Source organism: Orbicella faveolata, unplaced genomic scaffold, assembly GCF_042242905.1.
Source record: "Orbicella faveolata isolate gen_17 unplaced genomic scaffold, um_ofav_v1 contig_24, whole genome shotgun sequence".
Taxonomy (NCBI): Eukaryota; Metazoa; Cnidaria; class Anthozoa; order Scleractinia; family Merulinidae; genus Orbicella; species Orbicella faveolata.
In genome coordinates, this window is record NW_028301552.1 from 24,212,365 (window position 1) to 24,236,358 (window position 23,994).

General features: G+C 43.6%; 1 protein-coding gene across 2 annotated transcripts in view; it reads right to left on the reverse strand.

Moving 5' to 3' along the window:
* Positions 1 to 23,994, reverse strand: part of LOC110054340 (tRNA (32-2'-O)-methyltransferase regulator THADA-like) — a 653,734-nt gene that overhangs the window by 174,167 nt on the left and 455,573 nt on the right. For both annotated transcript variants that reach the window (XM_089292979.1, XM_089292980.1), the window contains one exon: positions 19,005 to 19,053. In XM_089292979.1, the coding sequence (XP_089149105.1) occupies positions 19,005 to 19,053 (49 nt within the window). The remainder of the gene's footprint in view (positions 1 to 19,004; positions 19,054 to 23,994) is intronic.

The following is a 23,994-nucleotide window of genomic DNA, read 5'->3' on the forward strand; positions in this document are numbered from 1 at the left end:
TCAACAAATGCTGAGGTCTTGCTAACAAATTCTGAGGTCTTGCTGACAATTTGTAGAGAATTAAACTTTTTTATTTGCTTATAATACGGTTCGCTTAAATGTCAACCGAACAATCCGAGAGCGCGCCTGCCGCCGTCACCGCGCCTCAGGTAGAGACCAAGGCAGCGCCTGCTGCCGATATCACACAGCAAGCGATGACTCCGACTGGAACCACCAAGCGCAAGAAAAACCCCAATCGTGTGGCCACCGGCAAAGCGACATCTGAAAAAACGCAGCTAGCACGGGAGCAACAGAAGAAAGATGCCGAGGCTTATAGGGCTCTCCACGAAAATAAGGCGAAAGCCGCCACAGATCCCCCTGAGCCAGCCCCGGATACAAAAGAAAAAAGCCCAAATAGCGGCAGCCTCAGCGCCAACCAATGGATCGCTATTGGCGGCGTTGGAGTTTCCTTTCTCGGGATCTATTACAAGCGTGAAGAGCTCATGGCAATGTCCAAGCCCGTGTTCGACAAATTCAAAACGCCGAAGCCCGCGTCGGAGCCCGCTCCTGAGCCCACGAGTGTCAAGCCAAAACCTGCTCGCGATACACGGCCAAGAGGATTAAAAAAAATGATTTAAATGTTTGCGCGTGATTCATATCTCACGATGACGATCCCAAGCATTGCGCAGGTTCTCATCTATACAGCAGCAATCGGAGGGATTACGCTTTCTTGGGCCGATTTTTCCGTCAAGACTTGCAGGATGGTGAGACGTCTTACCGACAAAATGCTTGTTGAAGAGGGAGAAAGGCGGAGAAAAATGAAACAAGAGGTCAGGCGAAAAATTGAAATAGAAGACAAAAGCAAAGAATTCGCGGAAGAAGAATAAGAAGCTGAAAGACAGGTCCCCAATTAATTTTGTTTTAAACTTTCGTGCTTTCCTTATATCAAGCGCGCCATGTCCGATAACAAGCTTCTCAAGATCGTCATTGACGCCGCAACTCTCACGGGATTACCCGTGGGCATCGGCTGGGCCGCGAAAAAGGTTGTGAAAGAGAATTTCACTTCTGATCCCAGCAGCAGCTTTATGAATTACATGAAGTTCACCGTCGTCGTGGCAGGCAGCATTGCGCTAAAAGGGTACCTTGAGGACCAGAAAATCGTCCCCGCCAGCATTTGAAAAAAACCCTTATAATAGCGCAATGGAGTGTTCTTATTTCACCATAAAAGCCCTCACAATGGTTGCGCTGTTATTTTTCGCATACAATGTAACCAGTCATACCGCTGATGCCATAAATTTTGTTTGGTCGGTTGAGATTTGCACCGATGAAGACTCTGATCTTGATACTGAACAATTCCCATTACCGGAGAAATGCCCTACACCTCCTCCATACGAACCCCAGCTGCCGCTATACGAGAACAATTAAAAATAGATTTACAACATATACCATGGCAAGCATCGCTATCATGATTGGCGGGGCTGTGTTGAATGCCACAGCTTTTATCGGCAGCAATTATCTGGCGAAGGCGCTCAGCGGGGGCGGCAAAGCCGCGCTTGAAGAAAAAAAGCACCACGACAAGGCTTTCAAAGATTATCAAGCCGCTTACGCCAAATACACGCGCAACCGAACACAGCTTCTCGACTGGATCACGACCAACGCGCAAACAAAGGAGCAGGCCAAGCAGAACATGACCAACATGGACTACGCCTTCAAAATCTACAGGCAGGCGCATCCTGACGAACAGATGGTGCTCCCCAAGGAGCCGAAGTTCTCAGATTTCTATCAGCCGAGCGAGCAGCAGAAAAACAGCGAACTCGCGTTCGTTGGTGCCGGCGCTCTCACTCTTGGCTACACGGCCTTCCAGTTCCTTTAAACTTTTTTACGCCTTGCTTATATGGACGCGAAACTCGCAAAGATTTACTACAGCCCCGGGGGCTACTGGAAAGGAATAGCCACGACCAAAAAATTGGCCGAGGCCGCCAAGGTACCTGAAGAAGCCGTGAAAAAGTGGCTGATCAGGCAAGTGCTCTGGCAGATATACCTCCCAGCGCCGACGCGGATTCCTTGGCCGAAATTCGACGTTCCCACGCCCAACAGGGTCCATCAGGCTGACCTTCTTTTTCTGCCGCACGACAAGCTCCCTCGCGGCTGCAAAGTTTTCAAATACGCGCTGACCATTGTCGACGTGGCCAGCCGCTTCAAAGAGGCCGAACCCCTGACTTCAAAAAATTCTGATGAGGTCGCACTGGCCTTTCAGAAGATTTACAAGCGCTCGCCTCTTGAATGGCCCGAAATGCTGCAGGTTGACCCCGGGCGCGAATTCATGGGCGCCGTCACCAAAGAGATGGAGAAGCACCAAACCTTTATCCGGCGCACGCGCGTTAACATTCACCGCGACCAGGCCATTGTTGAACGTTTCAACCGCACTCTGGCTGAGCGATTGTTTGGGCACCAGTATGCCGAAGAGATGCTTCTCCCTGAGGGCAAGCGGTCCACTGCCTGGGTGAAAAGACTTCCTGAAGTTGTTTCGGCTCTGAACAAAGAGGTCACAAGCCTTATCGGCATGAAACCCGCCGTCGCCATCAAAGAAAAATCTGTTTACGCAAGGCCGTCGACACCTTACGCGAGGCCTGTGTGAAAACGCGAAAAAATCCTCCCCTCTCTTGTCCAAGTTCGTTATCTCTACCAGCCCGGCGAGCTTGAAGGGGGTGTGAAAAGAGCCACGGATCCAATCTGGTCTTTGAAAGTTTACAACGTTGAAAGATCTTTCATCAAACCGGATCAGCCCGTTCTGTACTATCTGCGCAACGGGCCTAAGCGCAGCTTTGTGCGCGAAGAGCTGCTGGTTGTTCCTCCGAACACTACTCTTCCTCCCGCTGACGTCAACTAGATGTGATATTCGATTGGTTCGGTGTGTATCCCGTCGGGCAGCACCCACCGCTTGTCGTAATGAGCGCTCAACCCCAGCTTCTCCTGCTCAAAAGTCACGATCTGACCGTCCTGCATCCTGAAACCCCGGTTGGTCGCCATGTCCTTGCTGCCTTCCAACGCTTCCTTGAACCGCTGCGATAACACCTCGTTCTGCCTTTTCGACATCCCCTTTATGCTGAACTTCTGTTTTTCGCGACCCTCTCCGTCGTTGGCGTAATAACACTTCGAGCAAAGGGCGATCATCCGGAGGCCCTCGAACTCAAGCTTGAAGAGACCTGGGGTCCGGCCGCTCCACTTGTCCCAAGCCAGCCACTGATTTTTTTCCTCATCGAATTCTGCCTTCAGCTCTGGCCGGAGGACGTCCTCGAGCCGCTTGCCCGAGATCGCCATGTAGTTGCTGTCCGTGTCCATCTGCATCAGCTCAAAATCTCTTCTGTCGACGTACTTGTCGAGAAAGTCGTAGTAGAATTCCAGCATCGTCAGCTTCGCCAGCTGGTAGACGGCGATTCCAATCTGGAACGGCTGCCTGATCGTGATCCGGGGCTTGCGGCTTTCCAGCTCATAGGCCTCCCCGATCTCGTCGAGGTCTTCAAAATACGCGCTCTGCAGCGCTCTGTTGACAACCTTCTCGTCTTTCGTTGAGATCACATTCGTTTGCCGCTCCAGCACTTCGATCAGTTTCCCGTAAGCGCTGTTTCCGAGCAGTTTGAACACTTCGGCGAGCAGCGCCTTCCTTCTGTCCACGTCTCCTGTCCGGCGCGCCTCCGTCACCTGCTCCACGAACCAGGTGAAGATCTTGCCCGCGTCGTAGTCGATTGTTCTGGAAACCTTTGTGACAACCGCCCCATGGTTCACGTACCACTGCAGCAGAGGGGCGTACACCAGCATCCGTTCTGCAGACAGAGCCCCCACAAGTTTTTTTCTGTCTCTGCTCTTTCTGCCCGTTCTTGCCAAGTACTCTTTCATGTGTTCCGGCACAGCTTCGGCGGGAACCCGCTTGTTGATGAAAAATGGGTACATCTCCTCAAACTTTGGCCACAAGCGCTCTGGGATCTTAATGTCGACTTCGGCGAAGCCAAACCACTCCCCGGCTTTCAACCGGCGAATCAGAACTTCGGCCGCTTCCGCTTGGCGGTCATCTGTGTAGTACTTGACCCTTTCCTTCCCGCATGGCATTTCTCTCAGCATGGTCGAGAGATAGAGAACGCTGGCGTCGTAACCGAGAATCTTTTTGCACAGACGCGGTTCTTCGAACTGATACGACCTTATCCCTGTGATGCCCGCTTTGTGGTACCTTGTGAAAACCAGGCTCGGTCTGCCAACAACCGCCCTTTTTAGCATCACGTAAGTCTCTCTGCCAGGGCAATAAAGGTCTGCGCCGCGCTCGATCGCTCCCCGGAGCAAATAATGCAAACTCACCCCTGGCAGGCTCACCGCGTCTTTCAGAATGTTGATTCCTCTCTCGGTGTAGAAGCTTTTCATCTTTTTGAGCGCCTCGAGGCCGGGCTCCACATCATGATTGTTGTAGTAGCGCAGCCAGTCTTTGAAGGTGCACATGCCCTTTCCTTTGAACAGCCGCTGGCAGCCCTCCCTCGCCTTTCAGCTTCGAATACCATGCCTCGTATTCAGGGAGCCCGGTGTAATCGAGCTTTTCGGGCACGTCAAACCATTTGTAAGGGAGCCAAGATTCCGCTGCCTCGCATCGGTAGGCTTTCACCCATTTGTCGTAGCTTGTCCCCGGGCCAAGGTAGTTTATGATATCGAGAGAATGCGCCCCCCAGGTGAGGAGAAACATGGTTTTGTTCCCCTTCTTGGCCACTTTGACTTTTTTGTTTACTTCGGCGAGAGTGCTGACGAAGTGGTTTTTGATCACATTCAGGTCGTACGATCCTGAGTTGAAGCCCACGACAGGGACCTGGTTGCACCATTCATTAATTTTTTGCTGCTGGTCTTTTGTCAGCAGGTGCATGTCTTCTGGCACAAACTCCGCTCTCACCCGGTCCTGGATGCTTTTCTCGCGTCTCTCCAGCTCTTTCAAGAACTTGCGGACCAGCTCCACGGGGTTTCTTTCGCAGATGTGGGTGGGCTCTCTTTCAAGAGTGTCCCCGACGCTCAGAGAGATCGGCACGTGTGCGCTTTCTATCGTTAACGTGCCTGTCGGCTCTTTCCGATAATTTTTGTCACCATACGCCTCGAAATCGTACAAGATCGCATGCGGGTAAGTTTTCGTTTGCTTCCTCGGGAGTTCCCCTTAAGAAACCCAACTTCGCAACCCCAGGCCTCGATAACTCTATAGCCTCTCTTTCGCAGAGACGCGGTACGGTCCACTGTGGCTTGGTACAGCTGTTCGGCTGTTTTGCCGTCTGTTACGACCTCCTGCCGGCCAGGAAAACATTTTGGGCATCCGTGGAAGGGGCAGCCGTGGAATTGCCATACCGTCCTCGTTTCGTGGTGGTACCCATCGACAGGAGAAGACTTCATTTTCCCGCCTTCTCGGGGAAGCCATCTCTCACCCCCGTCCCCGCACATTGTGTGGTGGATGTGAATTCCCCGTCGCTTTGCTTCCCGCTCCAGCCACAGAATCGCTTGTTTCGATGCTGAGCCCTTCGGGGGGTACATCACTTTCTCGAAGGCCGTCAGGGGCGCTTCCACTTTTGTCCCCAGGCAAGAGATCACCGTTTCTCCCGCGCTGCAGGTTTCATGGTGACGGTGCAGATTCCAGGTTTTTGTGAATCTCTGGCCGCAATGGGTGCATGCATAAGTTTTTCAAGCTTTGTGATGTCTTTTATCAAGAAAGCGTGTCCTTCGTAGACACCTGTCGTCAAAATGTTTTTGAGTTTGGGGTTCGGGTTTGTTCTAAGATGCCATACCACTTCACCGCCAACCAAACGCTCAGGCTCGTAGACACGAATTCCAAGCCAAGATGCAACGGGCGAGCCCTCATTCAGATGGGCTTCCACCTTGTCGAGCTTGTCCAGAGAAGTTTTTCTGAAGTTCTGTGGAATGGCCTTGAGTTTGTAGAAACTCTGGGCCAGGTTTCGGGCTTTTTTTGTGCAACGGTCCGTGCGCGTCCCTTGGTGCACTGCGATGCTCCTCCATAGGCACAGGTTGTCGTTGTACGTGTCCAACGCCACCATCGCCCGGCTATGGGCAAGGTTGCGCAGCTAGTCAGGCAATCGCCCTGTTCCCACCAACGGCTGCCTGTCGAGCACAACCTTCATGTCAACGTTGAAAAAGCCTTCGAAAGCCCACTTTGTGTTTGGCCTTTCAACTCTTTCGTTGTTGAGACGCTCTTCTTCCCGGGTGTTGAGCCATTTTTCCGCATCTTCTAGTTTGTTATACCACTGTGAGCCCTTGGGGTTTGAATAGTACACGATTACCGTTCCGTCCTCAATGTTCCGCAACTGGTACCCGAAAATGTGCTGAAGATAGAATGACGTGCTTACTCTTTCACGTATCTTCGCCATAAACTCTCGCGTGAGGTTTCTCCCAAGATGCCTGATGAAGCGCCATCTTATGAAACGCCTGCCTGTTGTCTCTTCTTCCCCCTCTTTCTCTGCGTCATCGAACAGATCCAGAATCTCTCTCTGGTAATCTGCTGCTGTTCGAACTCTCCGCGCAGGGAAGGGGTCGTACTCCCTCAGAAGCGCTTGCGCTCTTCTTTGCCTTCTTTGGCGTGGAGGGGCTCTTGGCTCGTAAGGTTTCGGAACAAGCGGCTTTTGCAGACGTGCCTGCGTTTCTTCAGAAATCGGTTCATCCAGTACGTTCTGGACAACCTTTCTTGCTGCTGGCACGCTTTCTGCAAGAAGCTCGTCGAAATAACGCAATACCGCCGGGTCTATTTTTGCGAGTTCTTCTTCCAGTCTTTCTTGAATGCTGGAAGACATCGTTCCTTGGAATATAACACCCGTTACATTTCTCTAACTGGTCTGTTTCTTTCTTGCAGCTCGAGCAAAACAAGCTGAAAAGCTTTTTGCGCTTTTTCTTGTTTGCGGTAAAGCCGCTGTTTTAGCGCGCCCCCGCCGCAGCGCTTGCAAAGACGGTAGTCGCACAGCAGTCCGACTCCGCATTCTCTGCATGGCTCTGGCTTTTTCATTCCTTTCTTCAGCTGGTAGTTGTGCTGCCCGCAATACGCCCCGTAACAGCGCTTTCCGCAGCTTTCTTTCCGGCCCCGCTTCAGCCACCCGCACTTGTTTGGCGCTCGTTGCATCCCCGCTCTGGTGGTATAACACCCCTGGCTCGCGCGTTTCTAATATGGCACACTCCTTTGTTGTGGCCGTGGCCACCTCGCATGGCGGGGCGCTGCACGGGGGTGCCTCTCTTGTGAGTAGTATACTGGGAGGCATTCAAATACTATTTCGCAGAGGGAGCCTTATTTAACCTTATCGCAGCCCCCAGTATCAAGTCCAGCCCGAGCCTGTGAGGGCTGGACTTGATACTGGGGGCTGCGATAAGGTTAAATAAGGCTCCCTCTGCGAAATGGTATTGGAATGCCTCCCAGTATACTACTTCATGTTTTTGCTTTTTCACTGACAGCAAGTAACACAAAGGGTGTGAACTTGACATGATTACCGTTAGAAATCATGCACCATGGTCACACATGCCATAATTACCAGTGACCTTAAGTGTCCTTCACATGATTATTGTATAATCTGTAGCTAGATGACGTCACAGGCACTGATTTCGAAATTCACTGTATGCTTTTGGCCAATCAGATAAGAGATAGTGAGTTTAATGTATAATAAGCATGATTATCAAAATTTGATAACATAAAAAGTTTTCACTGCTGTTTTTGAATTATAAGACCCTAAAGCTGTAATTAAGGGGCCTGCTGTTCTATTTTAGCAGGTCATAATGTTGCTATGGTAACCTTTTTTGTTGCAAAAATGATAACAACATGTTCACATTAAGGACTGTTTTTTACCAAATTTAACTTGAAATCAATTTTTGCAACCAAACCTAAACTTCATGCATGGTTGGTATTTCCCTGTTTAAGAAAAAAATACTATGATTTAATTAAACAAGACCCAATTCAGTGGAATTTAGATCGGTCACCAAATATATAATGATACAATTCCCTACTGATACTTCACACAGTTTGGGTTTTTCCCGATAATTTCCTCAGTGCCTGATAGGTTTCATAAAACACACCTGTTTTAAGCTTTAATTCAGGAAATATCTCTTTTAGGGACCTGCAATCTTAAATTAATCATTGGAAGGCCGTGACATATTGTAACAAATGTCTGGAATTCAAAGTGAGAAAACTTCCTCACAATAAATAAAGTCACTTAAGTGTTGAGATTGAATTGTTTTACCCCTATATATTACAAGTACAAAGAAGCAATTTGTTTATCAGTACAAAGAACTAATAATACAAGCACTTTGAATGCCTATACCAGCTTTCTCTCAGAACAACATGCAGCATTCCACTGTTTACATTTTGTGATGTTTTAGGTAAAATTGGGGTTTTCAGTCTGGCCTAAAAAAACACTAGAAGAATAACCCAAGCTGATTGTAAAAGATGTTTTACAACAACATAAAAGTGTTCCAAAGGCGAAGTTTCAACGAATTAGGAGCTATCGTATGTGTTGAAAAATATCTCTGAATTTTGTTTACAAATTTGACCTAGTAACTGAAAAGGATATTTTTTCAAAATTGTGTTTATTCTCAATTGGCACTCAAGTCAAGTTCTAACCTGTTTTGGACATCTGAATATGTTGTCTTTCAAAAAAAAATTGATTAATGCTGGTTTTCCTTTACACGCATATGCAAATTAAGTTTAGATTTCTAATTTCCAGCCTTTGCAATGGGCCATTTTGGTGACTGTTGAGGTGTGCCATCCTATGTTTGCTAATTAGAGAAATTAACTCTTAAAACCAGTGTTTTCCTGGAAAACATTCAGTACTAGGACCAAAATCAACCTGTACAATTCAAATGTGAAGTCTGCTTTGCTGTATGGAGCCGACAACTGGATAATGAACAAGAAGGAGAATAAGATGCTGGTTACATTGGGTTATTCCAGAAAAAAACTCAGGGGTAGGACACACTGAGTATGATTTTTATACTGCTGGACACTGTTGCAAGCAGCAATATAGCACAATCCCTTTATGCATCACTGGCCCACCAACTTATATACTAATGCCTAGTGCACTTTTGATAAGAAACTCTAACCAGGGATTCAAAGAAATTGTGATACTGCAAGGGAAGCAAACAATTTGTCTGTAATAAGTTGTCTTGATCAGTAATGAAATCAGTTCACTTTTCTTTCTACAAAAAACTGCTCTTACACTTTTTTAAATTACTAGTTTAATCTTTTTTTATTTGTGCAAGCAAACTGCAAATTTGACATTTTTATTGCACTTACCATTCCAAAAAAGGGCACAGCTGTTGTGAACATTTAAATGTGAAAAATGTCAAATGTATATGAAATATCTATGAAAAAAAATTTCAAGATAAAATTTCCATCTATCACTTTCAACCTTAAAATAACTAGCTGAACATTCTTTCAAGATGTTTGTTTACAGACCAACATTCTCTAGTTAAATGTGACTTCTGTTTTCATTCATTTAACCTGCTAACCAGGCAATTCAAATTCCAAAACCACGCAACTTTCAGAAATGGCTGAGAAAGGAAGCACTTTTAATGACTTTACTAACCAAATCTGGTTCGAATCCCTTTTGCACAGAAATTTCCTCAAAAAATGGTGGAAAGAGAACTTCAGACTATCTAGACGTATGTTGTAATAAATTGTCCGAGTAGCTGGTCTGGATTTGGCTTGCTTTTTTGCCATGAAAACAAACGTTGAAAACCTGACCGAACGAGATTGATGCAATCTGGACACCACAGGATGCGAGATATCATGAACCAACAAGTGAATATATGTCATTTCAACCTTGGTTACTGACCTAAACCATGCCTGATCACAGGGTAAATCGCACTTTTACCTTGGTCAACTTTCTATTGCCTCTGGCAGTGCTTTTCAGGCGTTTTTCAGGTGTTTTTCAGGAAATAAACACATCACAACAGTTTTCATTGTGTACATGTTGCAGATCCTGCGGATGCCTGTAAATCAGCTACACAGTGAGTAATAAATTTGGTCCAGCTCTGGGTGCATCGTGGCACAGGTAAAGCTACTTGTCAAGTTTTGTATTAATGAAAACAGCTTCAGATTGACAGCTGAAGCATAATGAAGATTAACTAGACAGTGTTGGTCTGTATTTTGTTAGAAACAATGGTACATGCTTGTCATAAACTTGCTAGCACAGATTAATGGAGTTTGAATGCTAAATATTTATTTAGGTCTAAGAAAGGTCAAACAAGAAACCACAGTACTGCATATAACTTTATTTCACCAAACACTGTAGCGTGAAAGACATACTATGGTTTGAGATCAAGGGTTTGAGATCACAGCAATACTGCAAGTTGGGATTTTATTCAATGCATGACCTCTTTAAACACCAAAGAACAAGCTTATATTTTGGCCTGCAGGCAATTTTAAAGCTCCCATTCAATTTGCGATCATGAAAATCTTCTCGCTTGCCCAAAGCACAGGGGACTTAAACACTGTATCAACAATAACAAGCATTTACATTTATGTAAAATAAATGCACTGCTATTTACCTGTGTTCCTGGGTCTGTTTGAGCCACTTATACAGGACTTGACTAGAAGCAAAGGCAGCTTACATTTCAAATATCATCTTGTCTGCTGCTTTGTAAATGCAACAATCCGATTACGTCTAGAGTTTTCACTATCTTCATCGACTATTAACTCTCACTGCGGGAGAGATTCTCAGGTTCCACAAAATCTTTAAACCTTCAAGACGACCGATGACTGTATGGGGTTAGGCAAAAATAATTGCATAACACCACAAGAATCCATGCACACAGCTTACTTATATGAAACTCATAGGCACACATACATGACACATTCACACATTTCCCTAAAAGTAAGCAAAACTGAACCAAACCATCAAGTGCAAATACATGTAACTCAATGTCATCCCTCCATTCACATGAATGAGTTGGCTCAAAGAGCCTTCGATTTATTTTCAGTCATTTAGGTACAAAGATGAATTCAAAATTCTGCAAGCTTAGATTGTTTTCACTTTATGTGGCCATGGCCACCGCATGCATACCTCCACTGAAGTTTTCTTAGCTGACAGCCATGGATAGGATGTGAGTACACAGTTTTCTCTACTAAGTGTTTGTAGTCAATAATGGACTCAGTTTGCCTGAACAGTCTGATAATCCACCACTTCAATGGACAGTGAATGAATGAACAAATGAATGATAATAAAGGGATATGATGAGCTTATGTTTCCAAACGTTTCTTAACCTTACCTTTACGGAGTTGCACTATTTCAACGGATGCTAAGATTTTCAATGGCTAGAGCAAGCTGTTTCAACCAATGGAAAAATTTTCCAAATGGATCCGGCCTGTCATTTTAACAGATGCTTAAAGTTCCCTAACAGAGAGAGTTTGCCATTTAAATGGATGGCAAATTTTTCACAACAGCTAAGGCTTGCTGTGTAACAGATGGTAAAATTTTGTTAAACCTTGCTGTTTAACAATTGGAAAAATTTCTTAATGGTGTAGTCAAACGTTTAAACGGTTTCATATCAGCATAAACAGTTTGGCTAACTCTTAAAACCGTTTTTACTAAGTGTTTTGACGGATAAGAAATGGTTTCATCCGTTTAATGGATATGCATTAGTGTACTTTTTCCCAGATAAAGTCACAAGTGCTCTCAGTGTAAAGTAAACAGAATTCAGCCATTACACTTCCTGTATCAGAATGGAATGCAATTCCATCTGCCCTGATCTGGCCCATGTTGATACATACAGTGAGATATTGATTATATTATACATAACATTAACTACTAATTTTTGTAATTTATATCTATTTTTCTATTTGGATAAGGGGTTACTCTTAAATTAGCTCATTGTGATTTCTACTTTGTGATGACTGTACAATGTAGCAATCCTGAAAAATTATCTATTGTTGGAATCCTCAAAAATAACATCATGTTGCCAATTTCGTCAAGCATTCCTTTAACAAACATATCGTTTAAACAATGGCAAATATTTCACTTCCATGACAACTCTCAAAATGCTTTTATCAGGCACCAAAAACATTATTTCACTCTGTAAACAAATGCACATTTCTGCATTTGAATATTCAGATGTCCAGTTATTGTAAAAATATCCTCATGTTTACATTGTACAGTAGGAATCCTTTGTAAATCTTTGCAGCTATCACCACAAAAAGACCTGGTTCTTTCTGTTCATATGTGCACAATGGCTACTGCATGAAACATCAATGCTGCAAGGTTTTTTTTAGAGAAGTTGGCTGAGTGGGAGCCTGGCTCTGGTCACACACATCAAAAAAACGAGCAAAGCAATAACTGTGCTTGACCTATGGTTGCAAGGTTAACAAGCTGGATGCTGTAGAAAACAAGTCAAACTATAGCTATAGGTGTACACATGTCTATATAGTGTACAAATCCTTTTTCCAGATGCTCAACATGATATAAACAACAGTGTGTCTAAAATACTGGTAGCTGGTAACTGGTGACTGGTGTCTGATAGATTTGATACCGTGAAAGTTCCTTTACTACCAATGCAGTAAACTAAGTGTACCTTAGTACACTTATAAAAAAGATTATTTGTCCACACACATGTTTTTTTTTACTGTAGATTTTGCTATATTTAATTAATATCACTGTTGATTTTTACCAGGCAGGCCCCATCCTATCACGTACGAGTAGAAACTTAATTCAATCACAGCATGTGAGTCTAATAGGATCGAAGACTTTATGCTCACCATTCGCTGGTGGCAAAACTACCAATCACGATCAAGAATTCTCAATCCGCCGAACGAGTATATAATACCAAAAAATATGCCAGGTGCGGAGTGTTACCGAGCATTGGTCTCTACCGCTCCCTGTTATCGGCAACTGATGAGATCCAGAAGGAACGAAACCACGATATTGCCTGATCTACAAGGCTACGAGCCTCGTAATAAGAGGGACTATTAACAGTCTCAATAAAACCTAAAAACATCGCAAATAAAAGCAATGACAACCACAATGTGGAGCTGGATAAACAATCATAGGAAGAACTCCTAAATTCAGAGGTTTTTGCCTGAACAAAACTGTTAGGTTTTCCCGGTTGGGCTCCCTGTTTGTCACGTGATCTGTTTTCCATATTTGGCCTCCCATGAGGTCCTCGCGTTCAGTTGAATAAAGAGTGTTCCGCCATCTTGGTTTACTCTTTTATTTGTCCTCCGTATTTGCAAATACACAACAACTGGCAACGAGGATGGGATCCAGCTAAACAAGCACAAGCGGTAAACGGAAGTGGGCTCGCGAAATTCACGTGAGAAGTTTAACGACACGACAGAAAATGCCGGATGAAGCACCGAACACAAGTCAAACCATTGGCAAAGTGACGAAGTACGTTGTGGGGACAGATTGGGAGTCCTACACCGAACAGCTGGATTTTTACTTCCTCGCAAATGGCGTTGGGGATGCCAAGACGAAGAAGGCTGTTCTTTTGACAAACCTTCCTGTGGAAACTTATCAATTGGCGAAGGATTTGGTGGCTCCCACGCAGCTGAAGGATGAAGCCATTACATACGATGTCATCGTGGAACGAATGAAGAAGCAACTTAAACCCGAAAGGTCAGCACTGGTCGCGAGGTATGAGTTCGATAACTGAGCCAGGAATTCTGGTGAGTCAGTTAGTCATTATGTAGCCACTTTGAAGCACTTGGCCACGGAATGCAAGTTTGGAGAAGCTGTGCGAACTGAGCGTCTCTGTGACCAGTTAGTCTCGGGTATTTGCGACCCGAAGATGATTACTGACTTGTTGAAAGTAAAACTTGCGGACCTTACTTTTGAACTTGCGGTTCAAAAGTGCCTAGCTATAGAGCAAGCTAATAAAGATGTTCAAGTGCTTCAGGGAGAACAAGGGCCAGACACTCCAGTCAATAAACTTGACACTGCGCAACCTAGGGAGGGACAGGCTCCACCCAAGTTGCCACAAAAGACACAGGTTTCCCGGGGTAAGGACACCAAGCCACCTAAACCTTGCTACCATTGTACAGGGTCACACAACTCGCAAAAGTGCCCCTTCATTAAGGAACGCTGCTTTCACTGTGGCATAATTGGACACACACAGTGAGCATGTAAGAAGAAACAAGCCACTCAACAAGTTACTGTCGCTGGAGTAAATGTTATGGAGGGTGCTGATTCAGAAGAAAGCGATGGGGAATATGGGGAACTTTACCATGTTTCTGACAGTAAGAATAGAAAGCCCATTTCTCTTGAAGTCTACCTCGTAGGTCGACCTGTGATCATGGAGCTGGATACAGGTTCTGCTGTGTCAGTTGTGAGTGAGGGGGTGTATAAGGAGTACCTGCGTCATGTTCCGTTAAAGGACACCCCTTTGAAGTTGCGTACGTACACGGGTGAGTCAGTAAAACCTATGGGGTTTTACTATGTGACTGTGCAGTACAAAGGGCAATCTAAAGAACTTCCAATTTACGTGATGAAGAACGAGGGACCCACCCTGTTTGGCAGAGAATGGCTGGAGTCCATTCAATTAGATTGGCCTTTACTTCAGTTAGAAACATGAGACACCAATCCAGCCCTGGAAGAAGTTTTGAACAAACATACAAGTGTTTTCTCGGACGGTCTAGGCAGGATGAAGAAAATTCAAGCGCGGGTCCAGCTAAAAGAGAGTGCTCGACCGCGATTCTGGAAAGCCCACCCGGTAGCGTTAGCTCGTAAGCCAGCAGTGGAGGAGGCGTTGAGAGAGCTAGAGGCTGAAGGGGTTATTAAAAAGGTGACCACTAGTGAGTGGGCTGCTCCAATTGTGACCCCTGTGAAGAAGGATGGTAGTGTTAGGGTGTGCAGTGACTTCAAAGTGACAATCAATCCACAGTTGGATGTGGACGAACACCCTCTTCCACGCATCGATGATATTTATGCCAGCCTTGGTGGGGGTACATTGTTCAGCGTTATTGACCTGTGTCATGCCTGCCTGCAAATGGAGGTTGAGGAGCAATCCAGGCCATTCCTTACCATCAACACAACCCACGGTTTGTACCAGTACCAACGTTTACCTTATGGTGTGGCTTCAGCACCAGCCATTTGGCAGTGGGCCATGGACCATGTCTTACAGGGTTTACCAGGGGTTTTCTGCTACCTGGACGATATCATTGTGACTGGCAGTACCATGGAGGAACACCTTGAGCGGCTGGTTGCAGTGTTGAAGAGGCTGGAAGAGTATGGCTTGAAGGCAAACCGAGAAAAGTGCAAATTCCTCAGAAGCTTTGTGGAGTATCTGGGACATGTCATCTCTGCTGAAGGACTGCACCAGTCTCCCAAGAAAGTCAAGGCCATCACCGAGATGCCAACACCGCAGGATGTCTCACAACTGCACGCTTTCCTAGGCATGGTCCAGTATTATGCCAGGTTCTTACCAGACTTGGCTACCCATCTGGCTCCGCTGCATCGGCTGTTACAGGAAGAGGTGAAGTGGTCTTGGGGAGCTGAGGAAGAAGCTAGCTTCAGAGTGGTGAAAGAGATGCTTCTACAAGACAAGGTTCTCATGCACTATGACCCTGACTTGCTACTAGTTCTGGCCACAGATAGCTCCTCTTATGGTCTTGGCGCTGTCTTGTCGCACCGTACTCCAGAGTGTGAGGAGCCGCCCATTGCCTATGCATCCCGTTCTCTGTCAGAAACAGAGAAGAAGTACTCGCAAATCGAGAAAGAGGCCTTATCCCTAGTCTGGGGTGTGATGAAGTTTCAAACCTACTTAGAGGGTCGTCATTTTACCCTGGTTACAGACCATCAGCCCTTGAAGTACATAATGGATCCTGGGAAGGCCGTGCCAGTTACCGCAGCAGCAAGGATACAGCGTTGGTGTCTCTTCCTAGGCGCTTTTGCATACAGCATTGAGTTCCGAGGGACCAAACAGCATGCCAATTGTGATGGTCTATCCCGCCTTCCACAACCACGGGCACCTGTTGACAAGCCAGATGAAGTGGAAATGTTCCATACGACTGTGGTCGAGGCCTTACCGGTCACCGAACAAGAGCTGAGAATGCAGACTCGGAGAGACCCAGTACTTTCCAGTGTCCTAGAGCTCATGCAGTGGGGATGGCAAGAAGTAGAAGTCCACCCAGAGCTAATCCCTTATGCTCATTGTGCGAGTGAAATCACGATCCATCATGGGGTTCTGATGTGGGGTAGTAGAGTAGTCGTCCCAACCAAACTGAGAGAGAGAGTTTTGGAAACCCTACATGAGGGTCACATCAGTATGGTCAAGATGAAAGGTCTGTCCTGAGGTTACGTTTGGTGGCCAAACATTGACAAGGACATCGAAGGAGCAGTCCGAAATTGCGAAGGATGTCAGGAGACAGCAAATAATCCAGCTCGTGCACCCCTGCATCGGTGGGAGTACCCTGCCCTTCCCTGGCAAAGACTGCATGTTGATTTTGCTGGGCCATTTCAGGGGAAGATGCTGATGGTGGTGATTGATGCACACAGCAAGTGGCCTGAGATTTTCGTGCTGGAGAACACCACTGCTGAGGAGACCGTGAGTGCACTGTGTTCCCTGTTTGCCCGCATGGGACTTCCCGATCAGATCGTGTCTGACAACGGGCCCCAGTTCACATCAGAAACTTTCAGGAAGTTTGTTAATGCAAATGGTATTAAACATGCCACTGGTGCACCTTACCACCCCTCGACCAATGGTCAGGCAGAAAGACTGGTACAGAGTTTCAAGAAAGCCATGAAAGCGGACAAGTCTGGAAGAACCCTGCAACACAAGCTTGACAGGTTCCTGTTAGCATATCGATCAGCTCCACATGCAACCACTGATCTTAGCCCTGCACAACTCCTGTTAGGCCGAAATGTCAAGACAAGGTTGGACCTAATTAAGCCTGACATTCAAAGAGAGGTCAACAAAAAGTTGCTCCAGCCAAACAACAGCACCTTGAAGAGTTTTGACCACAGCCAGAATGTTTGGGTCTGCAACTACCGTAGAGGTCCAAAATGGGTGCGGGGCACAGTCATTGGGCAAACGGGTCCAGTCTTGTACACAGTCAAGGTAAATGACCAAACCTGGAAGCGCCATGTCGAGCAGCTACGAGATAGCAACATCTGTCCATCTGCAACGGAAGTGGTGAATGATGGTGCTGTTCCTGAGGAGGTGGAGCATGGAGTGCCTGCTGTTGTGGGGTCCGAGTGGAAGGATGTGCCGCCCCTGGCCGTGACGCCCACTAGAGGGTCACCCCCCTGAGCCTGAAAGTCAGCGACCAATTCCAGAACCTGAGTTGATTGCTACCCGCAGCGGTCGAGTTGTCAAAGCACCCACCAGATTGAAAGACTATGTTTGTGACTAAGGAGAACTGTACTGTTGTGACTTTTTTTACAGTACCGGCATTTTACCTGAGAGACTTTGTTATTTGTTCTTGAACTTTGTTTTATTTTTGTTTTGTTTTGTTTGTTAACATTGTTTAGTCTTAAAAGGGGAGGAAATTGTTAGGTTTTCCCGCTTGGGCTCCCTGTTTGTCACGTGATCTGTTTTCCATATTTGGCCTCCCACGAGGTCCTCGCGTTCAGTTGAATAAAGAGTGTTCCGCCATCTTGGTTTAGTCTTTTATTTGTCCTCCGTATTTGCGAATACACAACAAAAACCACACAATATCATAAACGACACGCAAAACAGTCTACAGACTCGCACGTGACATCTACATTTGCAGTTCCAGAATGTACAAACTGGAAGGACAAAAAGCTCAATGAAATTGATGCAAGAAAAATAAGAACGACTCATAGCTTTCAACAACAAAAGCTACAGCTATCTCTGGCGAAGCGGGACAAAGATAAATATTACACCCATGATAACAAGTACCATAACTTGCAACAGTAAATCAAACAGCCGGGCCCGGCGTAATAATACAAAATACAAGTAACCAACATGGTCACGGAATATTTCAAACTTGGTCACTCCAGAGCTAATATTTAGAGAGCTTAAAACATATCTTGCAATACAAATGAGCCAAAAAAACTAGCACGTGGCAAAAAACAGAGGTGTCAAACTCTACAAATTACATGCAGATAACAGCGGAAACCACACAGACCTATGACCTCTAATGGCTCTACTCTGGTGAAATGTCCTCCTAGAAACAGGATTATTGCTTAGCGAAATATTCAAAGATCTCCCTATTGTACCATACAAGAGGGGCAGATCCTCAAAGATATACTAGTTCAAGCAAAACTCTCAAAGCGGCTATTACACGTGGATAGGAGTTGTGTAAGCCTGTCACCCGATTGTTATCACCGCTAAAATTACTACTTACATTACATGCATGAGGTTTTCATACAAATGCTAGGAGTAATATCTTGCAAATTGTGTGTTGGACTAATGCATGTGATCATGTCGAGTATAGGGGTCACCATTCTTTTAGACGTTATGGCACTATTGCTAGTGGGTAGACTTGTGATGTTTTCCGTTCAGCCAATTCAGTTAAAACGTCACTGTGATTAGTTTTACTTGTTTGTTAATGTTAATGTTAAAGTTATTTCAAAATCAATAGATCACGTTTCAGATTAATCAATTTTTTATAACCAGTATAGAATTACAGGCTGACTTTTATCAACTTCTGATTCTATTATATGGAATAATTTATTTGCCTCAATAAGATATAATGATAACTACATAATCGTTTTTAGTTATCTTAGGTTCGTTTTTACCAGCTGTGTTCTCATTTGGAGGATATCTGCTTGTCGGATGAGTAACGTCCAAAGGTCAAATGTCATGGGTCATAGTCTGGTTAATGTGAAAATATCTTCTAAGTGGTTTTAGATACATTGATTGGAAATAATACGTTTTGGTCCTACCCAACCAAATTCCTGTGACCAGTGACCAGTGACCAGTGACTCAGCAGTGACCAGTTACCAGCTACCAGTATTTTAGACACGCCGTGTAAACAAAAAAGCAGTAGTTTATATGCTACCTGCAAGAGAACCTGGCCAGAAAATTAACTCCATTAATAGTGCTTCTGCTATTTGTACACTTACATGATTTAAGGTACCATGAATTTGGTTTTGTCTCTGTTCATCCAATGAGCTGCAAAAATAGAAAAGAATTAAGAACAGTCATTACTTTTGTTTACCTACGATACATGTTTACTACCAACAGGTTACATATTCAAAGGGGTATGTGTTCAGATTTAAAATTTTACATTGTATGATATCATGTGATTCCATACATGCAAGGGCAGTTCATATTATAAACAACCTTCAATCATTGTTAGCAGATAACACATGCCTCACTAAATCCAACTGGCTGCCCATTTCTTACTTTGTAAAGGATCCATCTGATGTTTATGAACAAAGTATTCATTTTATGAATCTTTGAGTCATTCCACATGTGAACTTTTTCAAAAAGAATAACCTCTAGGTAGTCTCACATAAAAAAAATTCAACATAATGAGGGGGACAGTTCTAGGACTCAGGTCCTCTGCTCCCTCCTTTATTAGGCCTTGCTTTTTCTGGCAAACAATAAAGTATTTGAACTGTTATTTATGTGTCTGTAGTTAATTAACCTGTGTAGGATTATGCATTTTATCCTCTTGCTCCTTCATGTTTGTATTTTTAGCTTAAATGCTATTTATTTTAGAAAGGTCCACATCAGCCCTTTGGCTGCCTTAATTTGACCTGCTTCATCAAATAAAGTATGTATGTATGTATGTATGCGTGTATATATGCGTGCGTGTATGTATTTATGTAATTATCATTCCCAGCGGATAAACTGTAGACTTCATCTGCTATAAAAGTGCTCAATGGAAAACCAGAGCTGTAAATAGATAGATATGTGGATTCAGACTAATTCCAACACATTTATTCACTACTTCAAGTTTCATGCTTCTTGCAAAGCAACCACCAGACAACTGCCACAAAAAACAGTTAAAATCTCAGACATACACATTTAAAAATAGGGAACAAAGCTTCACAACGTGTCATATTGAAATGTTATTGTATGATGGAGGTGTAACAGTCTTGCATATAAAATACAATTAAGCAATCACAGTATTTAACAGAAATTTCTTAGAGTGTCTACAGGTTGAAGTCAGATTGTTTCTATGATCAAGTGTTGACATTTCTGGTTTACAAATGATGAAAAACTTTTCCCATAAACACAGGTTACATTTTTTTGTTGATGTTTGAGTACGATTTCGCTTGTTTCACTTTTCTCCATTTGATTTTGTAATTTATTTTATGGTACTTCACATTCCATATGTGCTTGCTTAGTTCAGTTAAATTTCGGTACCATTTATTTCTGAAAGTGCATGTGTGGTTTCTATACCGTTCTTTGAAAGTTGTGTTGCAAAGACCGATGTATGTTTCTTTTGATTCTGGGGTGGTGACATCTGCTTGGTAAATACTGTTCCTCACATTGCAATTTCTGTCTAGCGGGCAAGAATTCTTGTTACGGTAATTACAATCCATTTCATCAGATGAGTTTAATTCGTTGTTAAGCTCCGCCTTGTTGTGGTTAGAGATTACGGTCTTGACATTGCCCATGCAGCTATAGCTCAGTTTTAGAGTGTTCTGGTTACATTTCACCAACCAGTAGTATTTTAGATGGCTTGAGTAGGCTACTTTACCTGAGAGGTCTGATTCAGTTACATTACCAGGTGAAACAATCTCTTACCTTAAGCATAGATAAGGATGAAAATGTATTGTAATCTGCTCCCTCATGAAATCAAGATGGATGCCAAGTCTTGTGAAAGTGCTTCATCCCTTTGCAACCTCCATGATACCTTGAAGAACAGAACTGGAGCTTTAAAAGCTCTTAGAGAGAAATTAGTAAGCCATGGATGTCTTTTGTTACCACTGTTTGAGACCAAGTTGCCATCAAAATTGCTAGAGAAGTGGGAGTTAGAGCTTACAGACAGAGGATGAAACTGATCTTATTTGTTTTAATACAAGTTCTTTAATTGCCAAGAAGCAGGTGAGAGAAACCAAGATGTAAATCCCAGCCTCTGTGGTCAAAGATGTGTTAAGGCTGGATATGATATAAGGAAACAACCATTCAATCAAACAAGTGACCAAAATCTTGTCATCTGCTTCCAATCTGTTTAGTAAGGCAAGACTGCCAGCAAATCCAGGTAGTAGGTTTGCAAAACAAATCACAAGACACTGAAGTCTCCTGAGTGGAAATGAGAACCAGTTAATCATAGGTAGAACCTAGTCCAAGAGAACAAGATAACCAACAACAGACATTTTTTACAATTCACCAATCCAAATATTAAGTTGTTAAAGGAAAAACCTGCAAGTCACTGGCAGCTGAGCAATCTCACTGACTTGATTTGTAGACAGCTTTTAAAACCACACTGAGACAGCAAATGCAACTATATCACACGAAGAGTATGCAGTCACTGACTTAAATGATGGAATAGGCTTTGTTGATGAGAATTAGGAAGTTCAATTGCCATGGAAGGAAGATCATCCATAGCTGAAGAGTAACAATGTGCAAGATATAAAACTTCCTGAACATGAAATGTCAGAGATGATGGATGCAGCATTCAACTTGGACAGATAGAATGGTGACACTCCACTGTATCAGGGGACAGTTCTTGCCAGAAGCCATTTATAGCCAATTGACTTTCAGAGATACAGTCGCCATAGGCATGACTTTTCCATTGATTTAAACTTCCTGTGAAGTTCGATCCTTTTTGATGTAGAAAAAATGCTGTCCTTTGTCCCAACGACATAATTATTGTGGTCACATGTCTAATGATATCATCAATTTGGCAAAAAAGACCTTTGCATGGGGTGAGAATGATTAACTTGAGCTCAATGTCAAGTAAGGTCATTCCTTGTCTCTAACCAAAGAATTCATTACTGTACTGAATTACATAATTCTACTCACAAGATACTGAGAGGCAAATTATGTCATGCGAGCAGCTTTTGACAATCCTTGTCAACCATTCTGGCCAGGATCATAAAAAAGACAACCATGTTATAACAGTAACATTTCACCACCCACTTCACAACTTCACCACCCTGTTGAATTTTTTTAATCCAATTAAACAGAGATAACAGGTCGTGTGGCCAAAATATCTTGTACGTAACGCTAAAAATATGTCAAGGTCATTGTGTTTAATACTGTAGCCAAGTCTGAGGCAAATTAGGCAGTGAGCCATGCCTTAACATGCTTGAGAGTGACCACATGAAGATGTGCCCCTCGCTACTAGAGGCTTGCAAAGAGGAGAGAAGAACTACCCATGTTTACACATCTGTTACAGCAAAGCCATTACTGATGTCTGAATATGGCCCAAAGGTGAAATTAATCAGAGTAACTGCTTAGGACCATGTGCTTAGGACCAAGTGCAGTAAGGATGATTGAGATGCTATATGTGGATACAAGATGTTTTTATATAGATTACAAGAGGATATTCAGCTGGAGTTGGAGATCCAGTGCTCAACAATAGTTACCTTCTGAAACTTTACCCCTATTAAGAGAGATCTGCTTAAGTAATTCAGGTATACTGTAGGTGGTGGGGTGCAATTTGCAGATTAAATGACGAAACTAAAGAGCCAATAATTCTACAACATGGACACCCAGAAGTTGCTAAGATGATGCTACATAGTGCATACTGGTCTTGAAATCATATTGTCAACTATAATACAAGCATTTTGGCTTATCCAAGGAAGACATGAAGTTAAACATGTCATTAGAAAGTATGTTCTGTCCCAGAAAAAGCAAGTTGGACCCTGTGATCGGATGATGGGAAAACTACCAGACAAAGGAGTTCAAACATCCTTAGCATTATTTTCCAGGGGTATCTAATCCATGATCAATGACATCAAGGAATAATCAATGAGTAATTGATGGGTAATCACTGATTATTCATTGATTATTGGTGATGATCGATGAGTAATTGTAGCCCAATAATTTTGTGGCCTATCAATTACTGCACTCACTGATGTCATTGATTGCTCATGGATGATATTGATTAGTCATTAATATTATTGATTACTCATTGATAACTTATTGATTACTCAACCATTACCCATCAATTACCCATCAACTATAATTCCGTGCTAATATCACAAAATTTGTAATATTAGGGCAGAATGATAGTCGATGAGTAATCGATGAGAAATTTAATTTCTTGCTTTTTTGTACTCATATTTTGTTAATTCTTTTATCTCTGTTCAACGTGCTTGTCTTTTATAACAGGCGTTCCTGTTTACGTAATTACGCCTATGCTAAAGGCCAAACAATGTAAGACACCTACCAGCATGTCCAGACACATGGATCAGTAACCACAAATACAGATTTGCAAATTTTCACTTTATTTATGAACAAAAATAATAGCTGAACAGTAGCCAGTCTGAAAATGACACTAATGAGCACAGGAATTGCCTATGTGGTTATCCATGTACATTAAATATTCCTTTCTGCAGACTCCAAAGAGAAAATATTGCCGTTTAGTTTCACGACTGATGCCGTTTAATTGTTTGCGTAAATGTCTTGATACAGATCAACAGGTGGTAGCACTTCTTTTCCAAAGGCGACAGTAAGAATGGTGGCATCTACCAAGAACGTTGAAGCAATTGAAAGGTTTAAGCAACTAGTGGAACAGCACTGCAAGGAGCCAGTAAATGGACAGTTTGAGGATTGTACAAAAGAAGTGCTCCCTGGAGTGGAGACGGAAAGCGGTAGTGATGAAGAGGACCAAAACATTACCACAGAAAAGTTCAAAATGATTGTTACAAACGTATGTAATGGTAATAAAGTCACTTTTTTAATTATTGACATAATGTGAGTCACAATTTTCGCGTCACTTAAATTTCATGTTTTTTTTTAAATCGCGAAATTCGCGAAATTAACGTGTCGTGAAAATTTCATGTAATAAGGTATATTTTGCATGCCATTATAATTAGTTCCAGTTAAGTACAAAATTGTTCCTTGGCCAGTTGCGGTGATTTTTCCACATTACCATGCATGATAATCAACTCCAAAGTGGTCCCTTGTTATTGCTAACAGCTTTACAGA